Below are 16,404 nucleotides of genomic sequence, written 5' to 3'. Positions count from 1 at the left end.
GCAGAGAAAGCCCAAACCCGTGGGAACAGCAAAGCGCTGATCACCAAAGCTAAATACATCCAAACCAGCAGCCGGAAGTTGCATAACTAGGCACGTGGTATAGCCTGAGCAGGGGTGTGCCAAGAATCGGGCAATAGCTCCGAGTACGGCTCGGTCGTCGGTTGGTTGAGCAAGCATTCCGGTTTCGATTTCGATTTCGATTGCGATTCCCAGCGATCCTATCGCAGCAACCGAACAAAGCGGTTCTCAAGGGAAAACTTCACACCACGCATCTTTCTGATCCTGGAAGTTCTCCGCCAGCGGATCATATCTGATAGAACCCCTGGGAAACTCGCCAGGTACGACGTTCGTTGCATCCATTGAGAGGCGCACGTGCGCCTCTCGCGCGTTACCTGCATGGATCCATTCCACATGAGAGAGAACCGTGTTCATCGGGAACGACCAGACCATGCTCAACCGTTAAAGCGCACTCGTGTGTTGCTCTACCCAACCGGCCCCCATTCTCACAGCCGATGGTGCTTAGAAGTCGGTTGTTCTTTTCTCGAACAGGTTAAGGGTCGCGTGTGATTCTCCACTTGAGTGAGTGGCGCATTCAAGCTTTCCGGGCAGGACTTGGCACCCTTTTGTCTGACAGCCCTGTCACCCTCCCTGGGGTATCAACTCCAATGGCTCCCCACGGATGACCCACGTGTCTGCGATTCCGCCTCGGGAATTATTCCTGACCACAGGGCTTTTTTTTTTGTCTTCAAGGACAGTGCCGAACCTCTTTGGGTGGACCCTTCGACGCCTCGAGGCTCGATTATTTGGTAATCCGTGCTGGTGCTCCGCATAGATAGTCGTTCCTCAGATCGTGCCTTGTGCACGTGCATGGCACTTCAGCTTGATGTGATTCGCCAGTTAGTTGTGCGCGTCGAAAAGAGGGCCCCTGCACGTGCGTATGATATCTAATTCCAGGCGACGGGTATCGGCTGCTGATGTCTTCGACTGGCCCATTGATAATCTAGATCCCGATGCAGTTTGATGAGGTCCGGCTTTGTCATGCAAAGGCGGTATTATGGCAGGTGATATTCCAAGCACGCATGGCTGTCCGTGTTTCATCAAATATACCCTACTATATAGAATATTTGCCACCCTATCTTCTCAGCATCGCCAACGGCGTACTGTAAGTATCCCGTACATTGTCGCATTGGTGTCCGAGCGGACGGGTGTTCTCGAGATGATACAAGTTCATGGAACTTTGTCTTCATACGAGGTTTGCAGTGCATATTATATGATTGCGACAGTTCTGTAGGGATTACGAGCCGGCGTTACGCTCAACCTTTGCTTTCTCTTGCCAGAAACACCGTGTCGGTGTTGATTGGTTTCAACCCATATTATTTTCAAAATCCGTCAGCAGAACTTGATACAGGTAGTGCGAGGCTAAACTTGCGCAGTGGCCTTGAATCCTGTTATTATCGGTAACTAACGTTTACCCATGTTATCCTATATATAATTAGTCTGTTATGCTAAGGCAATTCCTGTCGACAATTTGAGATCACCTCCAGGTTTCCAGTGGCTTCCTGTTCTTGTTCCCTATAGTGATGGCGAGTAGCCGATCAATTACAAATTCAGTAGGTGTACCGCCTTTTCTATCGAGTGCATTACGGTCTAGCTTAGTCCCACCACAGCTGGTAGGCCACAGGCCTCCCGACCGCTCAAACAGTTAATCTTTTCGCAATATGTAATCGTTTATCCTGCCCCAAAAGGAGCGAGGGAACGATTGGGGAGAAGAAAAAAGGTTGGCCACCGAGAGGCAGTCCTCTGGTTCTCCTCCACACTAGACCGGGTGTGAATCTGGGCCAAGATTTAGTTTCCAAAGGAAGTAGAAGAAATTCGGAGTATTTTCCTATGAACATTAGAACGAAGAACCACCACTATCTTTTTCGTCTCTATCTCGGCCAAAAACCGAGACTGGCGCACAAACGCAGCACCCTCGGTGTGCGTTGCCAATCTCTTTGAGTTCTATCGAACGGGCGGTACCGAGGGTGTGACACTCACAATTGCAGACATGGATGGACCCGATGACACTGGACAAGATGAACACCCCGATATAGCAGCGTCTGCTTTTTGGTGAAGTAGGTGAGGATGTATCAGGTCCACCAAATGTCTCGAGACACAATTCGAAAAGGGGGGGGGGGGGGGGGGGCAACACTTGCCAAAGGCTCGAAGAGAAATGCAAACTAATGCTTCTATGCAGTAATGCCGATGGTTACTTTTGTACGTCTGAAGCAGTGAGATCACCAAGACAGTTTATTCATAGAATGAGAAATTTCAATTCTTTCGCAGGATGTGTTTGCAAACGCCGCGCTATGCTGCCAACCCCAGCCCCAACCCAGAGGTATCTCGAGAGTATAAAGCAGAACGGGATAAAGCAGCGCTATGGGTTTTCCATGTGTATCATACATAGCCCCAATTTCATTCAGATAAACCTGGTCTCCCTCCAAGGAGTCTGTGCCGCTCCGTATGCGATGTCAGTATCGTTGTATTGGCTCCGAGACTCAATGGTAACGCAGGAACTCATGATGCCTTCACAGCTTCAGGCTCGGCAGTGGTTGGCTTCTCTGTTTCCATAGCCTGCATGTCGATATCACCACTGGGTTCCCGGATTTCCTGCGTTGTGTCTGTGTTGTCTTTCACGTCTCGGTTGCCATTGACGACTGGGGGGCTCTCCACCGCGGTAAGGCGGTTCTCCTTGTCGGTGTCTCCACTGACAGATGTATTTTCTGTCGACTTTTCAACCTTCTTGCCAGTTCCAATGTCGATGACCTGTGATCTGTCGACCTCGCTCATTGCTTTGCGAATACGCTCACGACGAGCCTTGCCCCTCAGTCTGCTCTGTGGAGCAGCTCCGTCCACCCAGCGTATCTGCTCGATCTTGAAGCTCAGACCGTCATGGACGCTCTTCCGTCCTCTGTACGAACCGCCGAACTCGCGACTCATGATGCCAAATCTCGTGGTACCAGTATATTTGACAAGGTTGGGTAAGACCAGGATCGTTACGTGCAGGTCGCGGTCGGCTGGTACATGCATGGGTCCCGTCACTGGAGGTGCGGTCAAGAGATCCTGAGGTCCTTTCTCAGCAACCATCCCACCCCGACCTTTAGTCTTGGGCGGCTGGCGCTCAAGATCGAGCAGACCGATATCGACGCCCTCCTGCCACTCTCCACGGAACCACCCTGCATGTATGCAAGCAGCGACGACATCACTATCGTCCGTGTAGATATCCGTTCCCCACACGGACCGGTTTCGTGTGACCTCTTCTCGGCAGTGGGGTTCCAGATGCCTGCGGTGGACCTTGACTGTCAAGGTAGAGTTTTCATTGTCCAATATCACATTTCTGGGCAGAGGCTTCGGCTTAGTTCTGAAGCCGCCTTTCGAATGTGTTCTGAAATGATCTGCCTTGATCTCGGGGTCGTAGAGTATGTCGCCCAGATGTTTGCGAGGTTTGTGGGCGACGCTATTGAGCACCAGCTGGGAGTCGATTGTCTTCTTGGTTTTCGGGACAACGACCGGAGCCTGTACTACTTGTTTCGTGGGAGCCACACTGTTGTTCGACCTGGGGATCTGATGATTATGAGTCATCGGAAGACCGGTGGGAGACAGAACAGGCGTGCCTGATTTCACGTTCTTGAGTGGTGTGCCGCCTGCGAGCAGTGGAGAAGCAGTTCTCTCGGGCCCGTGATGATGATGGTGATGATGACTGGAAAGAGCGATATCAGTAAACTGACTGTGCTGTAATGGGTGGCCGGTGGGAACATACTGATGGTGGTGATGAGCATGACTAGCATGGCTGGTCCTGGCGCGTTTGGTCGTTCTCCCAGCAGGAGTCTGGCCGCCGGTGCTATCATCATCACCTTCCTTGTCCTCGTTCTTGGGCTTCCTCTGCCGTTTGCGCTTCGGCGGCGGGTCTGCGGTCACCTCGGGAGGAGGCGGCTCAACATCATCACGACGAGCGAGACTGGCGTTTGTGAAGGGAAGATGAGCCGGTCCTGGACTGGGCATACCGAAGCCGCTAGCACCGGATCCTATACCGGAAAACATGCGGCCGAATTCGCTCTTGATTCCAGGCTCGCCGGAAGGAGTGATTGATTGTGGTTGGGCTCCCTGCACAGCCTGGGGCAGTGGGGAGATGCGGCCCTTGCGATTCATCTCCCCAACAGCCAAGAAACCACTGCTTGGCTGGCGAGCCAAGGGCGGAGCAGGATGCCCATCGTCCAAAGGCCGGGGCTGTTGGCGCTGGATTTCATGCATGGCAGCGCCGGGTCCGCCGTTGTACGGTCCCGATGGTGGAGGCCCATCTTCTTCGTGTCGCCCGCGATGGGACGGGTGCTGTTGGGGGTGATGGACAGGCATGTGTGTGGTAAATCTATGTCTGTCCGGGGAGTCGAAAGATTGCGGCCTCCTCTCGGGTTGATTGGTAGGGACGGCGTGCGAAGGCGGAGGGCCGCTTTGCGGGAAACGATCGCCAGGTGCAAGCGCATGGGCAGGATATGGTCCATATGGGGGAGCAGCCGTCGCGACATGTTCAGCAGGGCCCGAACGTGGTCCGTACCCAGGATCATATGGCCCTCTTGGGGGAGCCTGCTCGTAGCCTGGGCGTAGTTGCCAACCAGGCGCATCACGAGGATCTCGGGGATCCCTGGGGTCTCGTCCGAACGGGGTCGGTCCTGGTGGACCTGGGGGCCCCTGAGGTACGAAATCCCCAGGACGGCCACGGTTCGGATCGGAAGAAGTCCTCGCTCTGCGCTCCCTCTCCTGCATGTCGAACTGCCGATCTCGGTCCATGCGGTCACGCTCCATACGCTCCATGTGTTCTCGTTCTGACATGAAAGGAGGTTGGTGATGTTGTAGTCGTTGCTGCTCCTCGAAGTGCGCCCTCTCCAACCTCTCTCTTTCCATGTGCTCTCGTTCGCGGTGATGCGCTTCTCGCTCGGCGCGCTCGCGGTATTCGCGCTCCTCCATGGCCCGCCGTGGATCTTCGAACATGTGCCGAGGAGGGCCTTCGGGGTTGTATTCGGCCTGACCGGGCCTCATTTCTTCTCTACGCGGTCCAAAATACGGTTCACCGGGAGGGGGTCCCCGTCCCATCTCCATAGGTCGTCCCGGACCACTGTTGGCGTAAGCTCTGGGCTGGCTGCTCGGTCTAGGAGGTAGACTTCCAGCAGATATACGACCACTCTGATCCCTTCTGTCGTCGTAGGGAGGCATGGGAGGACCTCGTGTCTGGTGTGCTTGAGGGGTGCCGTATCTAGTCGACAGCTCAGGAGTACCGTGATATGGCTGTGGTGGAGATCCAGCTGCACTACCTCGCTGGTCTCTCGGGTCATAAGGTCTCGCATGGTTTGTCGGTGTCTCGGGTCGGTCAGGACGTCGGGCGAACTGAGGATACTCAGCTACGGCGTTCTGCAGCCTAGGCGATGCCTGAACCGCGGTGGCATACGCAGGGCCAGGGCCAGGGCCAGGACCATTAGGGCCGGGGCCCGAAGCAGGAGGCGGAAAGGCAGGATGCGCGGAATGATTGCCGGGCGTTGGTTCTCTTTGAGCGGCGTGTCCGCCAAGCATGTTGGAGAGCGGCATGCCGGCAGCGCCTGTCCTGGCCAATCCACTCAACGAAGGCAGTTCTCGACTCGAAGGAAAGGCAGACGACGGGCCGAGACTGGGGGGCGGTAGCCTTGGGCCAGAGGCGGACTGTTGAGATCCGTAAGAGCCCATCGGTTGCTGCTGGGGATGCTCTGAGGGAGGCCCCATATTGCGGTTCAGTGGTCCTCCTCCTATTGAAGACGAGCTCTGGTGTCGGGAGTGAGTCTGGGCGGGATGTGAGATGGGCTCGGGGCCTGCGAAGGGCGGGCGCGACGGTTGGTGTGGATAGTAGGAATGGGAGTCGGATGAAGGTCGTCGTTGGTGATCTGGAGGGCCTCCATATGCGCTTGTCGCAGGACTCGCCGTGGACGGTGGGGGATGTGATTGTGGATGCGACGCAGGTGGGTAGTGCGATGGTGTCGCCGAGCTGGAGTTGGGATTGGAGTTGGGATTGGGGTTGGGGTTGGAGCTGGAGCTGGAAGCTGCAGGCGGAAAAGGCGACCGGCCGTATTGTCCTTGTGGTTGTGGTTGAGGTTGAGGCTGAGGTTGTCCTAGTCCTAGTCCTTGTGCAGGCGGCGACGCAGGGTTGCGCGCAAAGGGATTGCTGCCGGGAGGATGGGGTTGCTGATGCTGGTGTTGTTGCCCATGGTGCTGTCTTGGATCCATGGCGGCGATGCGATGGTCGAAACGTTTTTAGCTCGGATTAACTTTGTGAATTATCGACTCCTCCTTCCTCCCTCTCCATAGATTGAATGCACGCTAGAGTGGTGATCTCGGGGGCGCGTCGCCGACGGCTTTCTCAACACGTTCTGGGGAGGAAATATCATGGGAACAAGATCAAGAACAGGCGCACATGCATGTGAATATTGAGGGTATTCGCACATGTGTTCTGTCCTGGGGGTTCAAGCTCGGAGTAGTGGTTGGGTTGGGCGAGAGGGCAACAGGGCAGAGGGCGCCAAAAAAGACTTGGACTGGACTGGAAATCCGGGGGAAGAAGGTTGGGTTTGGCGTTCCTGCGGAAAGGTTCAGGTTTGGTTTGAGACAAGCTCGTGAAAAGTAACTTGCAGCAAGAGCACAGCACGCAGCACACAACGCACAGCACAGAGCACAAGCAAAAGCACAAGCACGAGCACAGCACTGCGCGGCGCCCAACAACGCATCACATCGCATCAGTGGGAAGGGGAAGGGGAAGAGGAAGAGGAAGGGCAAGGGAAGAGGAGCAGGGACAGGGACAGGGCTTCATGCAGTCACTAGTGCTAGCAGGTTTCGGTAATGGCCCTGGCACATACCAAGCAGAGTACTTGTAACTACCTTGTAGTCTAGTGCTGCTGTGCGAAGCCACTCGAGGGGAGAGTCATTCACTTGTGTGCTGGAAGCCAGAGAGAGAGAGAGAGATGCTCAAGATGTTGCTAGGACACACTGCAGAGACGCCTTCTTTGACCCGACAGGCACAGCTTGGCAAGCTCCGTTAGGGCGGGCGCTAGAATTGTCCCTCCCTGCTACTCGACACCTCCCCCTGCTGGCCTCCCTGCCGGTGATCCCTGTAGAGGACCCAATGGCCCACTGAATCCCAGCTTTACTGGGTAGCTCATGACACACCTCTCTTCTCGTCTGGTCAAGGCCAAGGTCCCTTGACAAACCGAAAAACTTGAAGCAGGCATTGGATGGGAATTGCAATGTCCATTCCTCAGCTGCGAAGCATGAGTGCGACGAGACAACAACGACATCATTATCGCAAAGGTCTAAATGCAACTCCATTGGATTGTCACTCTGAATACTCTTGCTGCATCGTGCCCCATCATGCAGCTTTTGCGCCTCGCCTTGGGGCTTTCACAAGCCCGAGCCCGAGCACGAGCTTGACCTGAAGCTTCACCTTTTTTTTTTTTTCTTCCTTTCCCCGAGTGAGGGTAGCTGTCATGGCTCGAGCCACCATTCGCTGCCGTCTATTTTCTGCTCCGCGCCATCCTCTTTAACCCGCAAGGGTTCCCTGTCGCCGCACCCCACAACTGTCCCCTAGTCACGCAACACCAACACCCATCAAGTGAGGCAAAATGCCAACCCACAGTAGAAACTCACAGCCAGTCCCATAGTAGTTGGCTTGGACTCAGATTGTTGCACAAGCGAATACAAAATCCTCCATGCATCCCATCAGACAGGATACCTTCCGTCATCACTCAAGCACTTCTCTCAGAAAGAGTACATCACAATTTGTTATCAGCCCCATCAGCATCAACTCTGGTAATGCCTCTCTCGCGGAGTATAACCAACATGAAAACCACGATTCTGCTGTCATCATGACTGATGATATGCATGACAGCGCAGCAAAATGCGAACAAACTGCAAAAGGGGTTGCATGCACAATCTTCATCTACCATTCGGATTACTGTTGCACAGCGTCAACTTAACACGGCCAGCCTGCAAAATCCCCCCCAACAGAGTAAAACAAGGTTGCGCGATCCCGCAGCCCTCACATTGCTAGAGTGCCCTTGAATGAATCGAATCAGATTCCGAATCAGATTTTTATCTTATCGACCGCCATCTGCCGCCCTCCAAGTCTCAAATGCCAGGCACCCTCAACGACTGTCCAATCCCCTCTCTTGCGCAAAGCGTGACTGAAGATCAGAACCCCTGCAGAATCCCGCCAGCCCGTCAGAAAAGCAACCTCGTGTCCCCCGTTGATTTCATTCATCTCGTTACTGCTCAACCCGTTCAGACCTTCCAACGAAAAGCCAAAGGTTAGATTCCCGCTGCGATTGCGCATTCAGACTAGACTAGCAAAAGGTTATTTTCAACCATGCTCCCAATATCCTCACTATCGGTAGGACTCGACAGCACAACCTGACAACCAATAATGATTTTTATTTTCTATTCAACTTACCAAGTACTCCAAACTTTGTTCTCCGCACGCATCGACCATTGACGGAAGCCAGCAAGGGACCTTTCCCAGCGGAACAAGGGACTGACAAGGTATACCCTGGCCCTGCTGCAACCCCCGGAGACGACAGCTCGCTCGTAAAAAGCCAAAAGGCAACCGTCAATCGTCATCTTACACTTGTAGCCTTATTTTTGGTTTGTTTTTCTGGGAACGCGGCCTTGGATCTATCCTGCGAACAGTTTTATATATTTATTTTTGTTTGTTCTTTTGGATCCCGCTTTTTCGCGTCTAATGGCAACGAAGTGGCATTCTGCTATAATGAATGCATGGGCTACCTGTTGTCCACAATCATTGGTGGTTGTCTACAACAATGCAATGCCTTGAAGTCGTCAAATCCTATCCTTGCATGAGTATTATGCCAACACATGCCGGATCCCGTATGCAAGCATTGCCTGACCGCTTTTCGATCTCTGTTCCATTCTTGCGACCCCGAGTCGAGGCTGCACGCCACATGTTGCACACCCCAACGTGCATACCCGGGCATATGCAGTGGCTTGTCTTCGAGGCTTCTATCGTTTCTATTTCTCCCATGTTGGCTCCCTTTGTCAACGTCACCAACGCTTCCGGAAGTCTCCAATGTCAACCAAAGCTAAATTGGCGTGGTTTGTAAGTATACCCGAAAAAATTATAGTAGCTTCTGGCCTTTGAGAATACCACATCGGACCCTTTTTTTCTTCTTTTTTTTTTTCCGCCCACGAGGAGCAAATATATTTGTTGCCATCAATGTACCATGACCGCTACCATTTGGTGGAAGCCCCCGATATGGAGATGTGATCAGAGTCAACCAGCTCGGGTATTAGTGACAATCCCCCAGCGACGGTTCAGGCAGAGCTTGTTATTGTACAAATCTATAAGAAAGCAAGTTTCACTAAGTTCTTCAGAAGGTCACTCTCTATTAAATAAATAATTTAAAATTAATACATAAACTAACATCCAAAACCTTTTAACTATATAACCCTCCTCACGTATCCTCACATGGATACGTACATTTCCATGTGACCGAAGTGAAGCTGGGCCACGCAGACGGCCTCGAGGGTGAGATCGGCCGTAGCCTCGAGCTCGTCTGGTGAAACTCGCAAACCATCTCCGCGGCCTGCGGCGGCGGCTCGTTCCCGATCCTACTCTCCGGGAACTGCGGCGCTTCGGTGGGGATCGCGGCCGGGTTCGACGCTTCGAGGAGGTGGATGCATAAGAAGCAGAGCGAGGCGGGAAGCAGAAGCCCGGAACTAGCCCGTGTCTGGCTCCATGCCCATTATTACGATACACCGGACATCCTCGTGAGCGACTACTTTGAACTCCCGGGCCATCGCCATGATAGGGGGGCGAGTGCTGGACGGGGTTTGCTGTGGACTGTGTCGGGACATCAGCACATGGACCTACGAGAGAGGCTCGCTCATCTTCGTAAGCGCGACATCAACGGCCTTATGGGTAGCCGAGCCGCGGGTGCAGGGGTCGATGCCGGCTGGAGAGGCGAGCACGCTGAGCGAACTCGGCCGGTCTCGTCGAGTGTCGCCTCTTTCGACCCTTGGTATAAGAGGGCAGACAATATTACCAGAAATGCCATCGCGGCTATTAATAGGCTACTTAGGTTTTTCTTTTCCGAAGACTCATGTTACATAGGACATCAAATATATGAATGCTCGTTCAGCTTGAGAAATCTCACTACCATATCAGTACTCGAGGTGAAGAAACTATGTTCGGACTAGGTCTTAATACACTAAGTTGGCTCGGAGTTTTGGCTACGTAAAACCCCAAGATCCCACCCAACCTAGAAACGTTGTGAGAGAGATGAGGGAGCCTGGATCCGGAAATGCCAACAATGGCCGGTTTTCGCCCAACTCCAGAAGGTATTCGTACCAAAGGATGCCCTTGCTCTTCTTCCTCGAGGCCATACTTTTACTGAAGGCACTACAATATAGGAGCGGCAGGCTTGCTAGAGGCTCAATTGACAGCTCCTCTGCTCGCAGCTATTGGCATTGTTCATCCCAAGCGAGGCTCCATTTCCAGATATGGCGGCAAATGCCACGCCTCGCCAGATGAGCCTGCAGGCGCCCGAACCCGCGTTGAGGCTGACGTAGGCCTCTCTAACTCGTGTTCTTTTTGGCCAGTCCGCGATATAACGAGAGGCTTTGGCCGTACATTCCGTTGGCCGTCTTGTTGCTGAGAAGTTGAACTCGCATCATATCCTACAAGGAGGCCTGGATTGCGCTGGCGGCAGAGCATCATTCTGAGGCTGCATCGTAGTCACAGCCGTATCGCTCCTGGCCTAACCCCGTGACGTTTTATCAAATCCCGTTGTTTCAACCTAATAAAAAGTTGTAAATCGTCTGCGTGATAGCAGTCAAGGTTCATCGAAGGAGGAAACCAATGTGGCGAAGCGAATACACAACCATCACCAGCCCTGACGGGCTGACTTGCTATATCGACATTTCGTCGGCTTCATTCAGAGCCAGGCTAACAGTATCTAAGCACGGCATTATTCCCCATGCACAGGGCAAAAGCGGTCTATAGGACGGATGCATCATTGATGTTTAATTTGAGTAATTGTCTCATTGTCGGTCGTGCTATGCCAATATCGTCTCGGATATTACCTGTAAAGACATCGATAATATAATAACTCTGGTACAATATTAACGCAACTCTGAGTAATGCTGTCTGATGAAAGATGCGATAATCTTGGTCGCTTCTGGCCGGCTCTGATCCCCGTGAACTGTGCCAAGCTCTTGTTTTACAAACCACGCCGGGGCGCCATGATGAAGGACCGTTCCCATCGCTGACATCGGTATAATAATACAAGTAGGCGAAAGACTCCCAAATCAGAAATCCGTGACCCGCCCGTTGTAACTCCAATCGCCCGAGTGTCCCCACCGCAGGGGCTCATTCTTGGGTCCGCCCACCTCGCCCGTCTTGGGATTCACCTCGCCCTCGAACTCGGGCGGCGCGCCCTTGCGGAGCGGCAGATTCGAGACCTCTCCCAGCGTGGCGGGATTCGACATGCTCTCCCGCGCTACGTCCGAGTGCAGGTTCAGCGGCGTGGGGTTGATCTGTGTCGCGGAGCTGGAAGACGAAGATTGAGACTGAGGAGGCGTGGAGGAGGGCGAGGATCGCTCGACGGGGTCAAGCGGCTCCTGGGTGTTGGCGGAGCGCTGCAGACGCTCGAACTCGGCTTGCTCCTCGGACGGTAGACGAGGGGGCGAGGGACCGCGGCCGAAGGGGTTCGTGGCGTAGGCGCGGCGGGATATGGAGTGGATTGAAGGGCGCGCGATGCGGCGTGTGAAAGATGGGAGAAGGCGCGACATGGTTGTGGTGGCGGTGCTTGGTGGTTGTAGGTGTTTAAGCGTTAAGCCTTTCCAGTTGGATCGTACAGCATAATACTCCGTATTGGCTTCAAGATGATGGCAAGAAAAGAAAGTATAAAGTTCAAGTGGATTAAGAACAAAACATTGGTTTCTACCAGTGGCGTCCCGAGGTTCTGGAATATTGACGTGCTCGGCGCCGGGCCCGCCGGAACATCCCGCTGGCGCCGCTTTTCTAGCGTCGAGGTGCCGAAAAGCTGAGATATACTTGGTATGTAGATCTTGAATACTGGCATACCGCTTTTTTTTCTTCTCTTCTCTTTTCTTTTTCCAATGAGTATACTTCACGCCTCTTAATCAAAAAGAATCTTGTTGCTCAAGATTCTGGAGCGTACGTTTGATGTACGACGTGCTCAACCTCTGTTATTAAAGACACTGGCGCCACTTTCGAGGTAAGCTGAACTTGCCACCAGTCTGTCTAATACCCAGAACACGAGGGACAAACGACAAGTACAGTCGAGAAGAAATAAAGATGATGGTACTATATTCTGGTCTGCAGAGCGTTGGTGCTGCACTGCCCTAGTATTCCATCTGAATCCTAACTATCTAGCATCAACTGAGTCAGGGATACAGCAACTATGAGTTAAATTACACCATTTGTACATTATCAATTGTAAGGCAGTGTAATCAGGTAATTGCCCCAAGTACAAGTGATATCAGTTGAGGACCATTTGGGGTAGAAGTACGGTCTGGCAATTATGATCCGATCGATAGTAAGCCTGAGCAGCAGTTATTCGAGTAAGTATATCGTGCCATACTGCCCTCAAAACGTTCTCGAGACTCGGTACCTACCTTGTCTCATTTATATGTGATGTGCATATGATCATTAGAAAATGGTCATGCCTCGCAATGGCCCACGTTGAGTTTGAAAATCTGTGTCACAATAGGTCAGTCACTGTTGACCCATGACCTCTCTCGTGTCATGCTCAGCAGTGATTTTGGGTACATGAGTGCTACCTGCAATGAGAGGTACACAAACGAATTATTGTCGTGATGGAGTATTCCGATGCTGAAAGTACACAGCTATGGGCGCTATAATATACCGCAATCTTGTACAAACAAGGTAAGCCGGCCCACTCAGAGTATAAGTTCTATTATAAAGCAAACGGATATCCACAGGTATCAATGATATACCACGAAGAACTTCAATTGTGTCGGATTGACTCAGGTTTCACCGGTATCAGCTTGGTGATATCCTCATAGATCCACGAACGATCCCGAGTGTTCCACGTGGCTCGAGAACAGGGACCACTACAAGGAGCCGCCAAACGAGCTTTCGTCATTCCCATTTATTCAAGGATGGTTGGCGATTTGAACAGTGTTCTCTCGGGAAGGTGCTCGTGTGCACTTGCATAGCAATAATTAGTTGAGCGAAGAACCCAAAACCACGAGCAAATGAGTGTGTTCGGTTTTAAAAAGTGGCTTGGTAAAGCTTGATCATCCGATCTGTCATTATGTTGCTGAGTTGGAACGTCTGGCCTTGGCTTTTCAGATGAGCCGGACCAACGACTTTTTACCTTTGAGGCGGGACTCGGGAAGTCAAATATTATCCAACACCATGCTTGGGCATTATTTCGGTGTAGTTCCGGTGGTCGTCCACACATATACGTATGAGTTCTTTTCAGATGGCCGAGACGCTGAAGAATAGTGGACTACCGGCGCTACATGAACTACATCAAACTTTTACATAATGTTTGGTGTACCCCAGATGGAGCGTTATCGTGATGGAGATTTTGATGGAGACAACATAAATAGAGCGACCCTCAAGTCCCACATCTGATAAGATCCGAAAATGTCACGACTCACAGTCACTAATAGCAGCAACCCGTGATGGTCCAGGTGCAGCTGCCGCCAACATCCAACCCATTGGACTGCTGCCGCCCAGATAAGTTGGCGATTCTTCTTGGACGAATTAGAGGGTTCGACCCCCCGTGGACGGAGCGCATTGAAAGCTCCTATCTCTCGGCGTAATTCAATTCGATATGTGTAGTTGGTGCGACAGACACGCGCGATCTGGGCAGTTCTTGGCCGCAGGTTACCAAGTTGATAAGCTTCATAGTGGGGCGTCTGTTTTGGTAGAATATGCAAATGGAGGGTGCGGTGTTCACAATTTACACGTTCCATGGGCAAGTTCAATTGTGCGACACTGAACAACCTCAAATAATTGCTGTAAGTGGAAAGCCATGGATATGACATAAGGCAATATTGGGTCGCTACAGTCACGCCGGTAGACGTGCGAGTTGAATGGAGTGTTTAATCTATACTCATGCAGAAAATGCACGATCTAGGAACCGGGCTATTGCTTCCGCGCGATATGCAAGCCCTGCCGAAGTTGAACAGCCTTACTAGGCGTTTAGGATGCCATCACTGAAAGCTGCATCATCTCAAATCGAATTTCTCTTTTCGTGTGAAATGGGAGGCAGCCCAGCAAGGAATCAGAATAGTGATCACACGGGAATTGCATAACATGGTTGCTTGCATTAACCGTGCCTGCACACAGTTGACCGGGGCACAGGAACGCGGCACGGAACCTGATATATCACCTGAGTGCCGTCTGCATGCAATGTGTCGCGTCTGCATATAGCACCTGGTCGATGGAACGGAATTGTTCTAGAATATGCAACGTCGGGCGTACCAAGGATGGACCTCCCCGAATGAGGACATCAGCCCGGCAGCTTATTGCCATGGTTTGGGGAATAAAGCCAACCTATTCAGGTAGCGCAAGGGGGGTGCTTCCCTCTCGGAAGAGGCTACATAAACGCTCATGTATGGGCCGATTGTATCCTTGCCAGACCAAGCACAACAGCCTCGGTGAGGAAACACCGTAAGACCAAGAACTCGTAGTTTCCTGCTGAAAGCATGTTTACGAGCTAGCGAGTTCTCGCCGCTTGGTATGAGTGGCCAAGACGGTCACTTTTCCAATACGAGTAATGTTCTAGTTGGTTTCTATGCAACATTCACGGTCAGCGGCGGCATATCTTCCTGCCAAGGAGGGGTTTATACATGGAGGCAGGGGAGAGATGCGGGGACCGCCGGAAGTCGGGTAGCGGAAGGTACAGTCGCTAAAATCGCGATTTCCGGCACTGGTTTATGCTTTACCCGGTCCGAGCTTAACAACGCCTCCCGAGCGCTGTGCGGCATCGTACGCGCTGGCTTCCTATCTCTTGGACAAAACAGATGGGAGGATTGTGTTATGACAAGATTGTTATTGTTGTCGAAAGTGGAACGGTTAGTAAAATGCTTGCTACCACAGAAGACACGAAAAGGCTGGGGTGCGCAAGTCCAAAGCTTGGGACCCATTTTCGTCGCCACAGTATTCGGCGGTTGATGTCATTACGTTTGCCAATTCCGACCAAAGACCTTGGGTGTGCTTGGCATGGCTGATTCAGCCAATACGAGGACGCTTTTCTGAATCTACACAGCTTGGTTCATCACAATCATTTCACTCAATCCCAATTGACCGGCTCGGTTCCACCGCCGCGACGCGCACGTGCAGATGCCATGAGTATTCAGCAGCAGGCTGGCCAGGCTGACTTGTGTGGCATACCCGACATCACCAGAAAGAACCAACCAATGACATAATACTCCGTAGTCAAATCGCAACTAACCTCCAGCCGGGAACCTACCCTGTCTACAGTATTAAGCACGTCCGAGGATCTTACTGCGAAGATCATCATGATGGGCTGTGTTAATTTTACAGCATCATGCAATTTGGTATGGAGATGGATGAACATGCAGCTATTGGGCTGACCGATTGACGCAACCAACAAATACCGGAGAGCCCCAGATTCTACAGCTGGTAATTGGCCACTTGTTGTAGTGTTATCTAGCCTGCCGCCCCCGATGCACCATCCCCACAATGGGGTCTTCGGTTTGTCTTGGCGAAAGTGCGTTTGAATGACTTGTTAGTAATGGTTATGTATACTCGAGACTAACCCCCTCATTGCCAGTCTGCCATCGAAGGCAAGGGCTGGTAACTTGACGTTTATGGAGACTCAACCATGAACTAACTCGAATCATGCCATACATTCGCTGTAAGTGCTAGGCAGACTGGGGAATCCCCACCGTCGGGGACAATGACCACTTACACGAGTCTCTAATATGCAGATCGTTTATCTTGCGGAGAAAAGCTACGGTGATTCTTTCATCAAATGCTCTCGTTCATCAGTCGGGCCTGCTGCGACTCAAAGTGGGTGTGGTCTCGTCTGTTATCGGTCGTGCGTGGCTGTCACGAAATCAGCCCACCGAATTCTCTCGCAAGCGCGAATACCAAGAAATTTCGTGAAGGCAATGCTTAACTTGGCTGGCTTGGCTTCGTCTTGGGAGAACTACGAGAGATGAGAAGGGAGGCAAATCTCGGCAACCAGAACGTAGTGAGCTTCCATCCCCACTCCCCTTCATCCTGGTCTACAGTAGCATGTAGATTTGGGCAGGCTACGATGATCTGCATGGGGTAGTGTCCACTGCACCATGGATATCTGCTACTATATATGT

General features: G+C 52.2%; 4 protein-coding genes across 4 annotated transcripts; 1 reads left to right on the top strand and 3 right to left on the bottom strand.

Annotated features, from left to right (window-relative positions):
* Positions 1-2,556: 2,556 nt before the first annotated feature.
* On the bottom strand, positions 2,557-6,285 carry BKA67DRAFT_596241 (histone deacetylation protein Rxt3-domain-containing protein; the record flags this gene model as incomplete). Its single annotated transcript, XM_046105277.1, has 3 exons — positions 2,557-3,739; positions 3,800-4,685; positions 4,842-6,285. The coding sequence occupies 3 exons, from the start codon at positions 6,283-6,285 to the stop codon at positions 2,557-2,559; spliced, it is 3,513 nt and encodes a 1,170-aa protein (XP_045951023.1).
* An 85-nt stretch (positions 6,286-6,370) lies between these two features.
* BKA67DRAFT_137745 (uncharacterized protein) lies at positions 6,371-6,903 on the bottom strand. The gene has a single exon (XM_046095044.1). It carries the CDS (start codon positions 6,787-6,789, stop codon positions 6,457-6,459), a length of 333 nt encoding a protein of 110 aa, XP_045951022.1. The 5' UTR covers positions 6,790-6,903; the 3' UTR covers positions 6,371-6,456.
* A 2,835-nt stretch (positions 6,904-9,738) lies between these two features.
* On the top strand, positions 9,739-10,260 carry BKA67DRAFT_542480 (uncharacterized protein; the record flags this gene model as incomplete). The annotated part of the gene is made up of 1 exon (XM_046101114.1): positions 9,739-10,260. One exon carries the CDS (start codon positions 9,739-9,741, stop codon positions 10,258-10,260), a length of 522 nt encoding a protein of 173 aa, XP_045951021.1.
* Positions 10,261-11,370: 1,110 nt separating this feature from the next.
* On the bottom strand, positions 11,371-11,985 carry BKA67DRAFT_633072 (uncharacterized protein; the record flags this gene model as incomplete). Its single annotated transcript, XM_046105617.1, has 2 exons — positions 11,668-11,985; positions 11,371-11,523 (listed from the first exon to the last, which is right to left on the bottom strand). The coding sequence occupies exons 1-2, from the start codon at positions 11,851-11,853 to the stop codon at positions 11,371-11,373; spliced, it is 339 nt and encodes a 112-aa protein (XP_045951020.1). The 5' UTR covers positions 11,854-11,985.
* Between the last annotated feature and the right edge of the window lie 4,419 nt (positions 11,986-16,404).

Source organism: Truncatella angustata, assembly GCF_020726525.1.
Source record: "Truncatella angustata strain MPI-SDFR-AT-0073 chromosome Unknown BKA67scaffold_14, whole genome shotgun sequence".
In the NCBI taxonomy this organism is placed as follows: Eukaryota; Fungi; Ascomycota; class Sordariomycetes; order Amphisphaeriales; family Sporocadaceae; genus Truncatella; species Truncatella angustata.
Note: the sequence above shows the minus strand (reverse complement) of the source record. Positions and strands in the feature narration are given on the sequence as shown.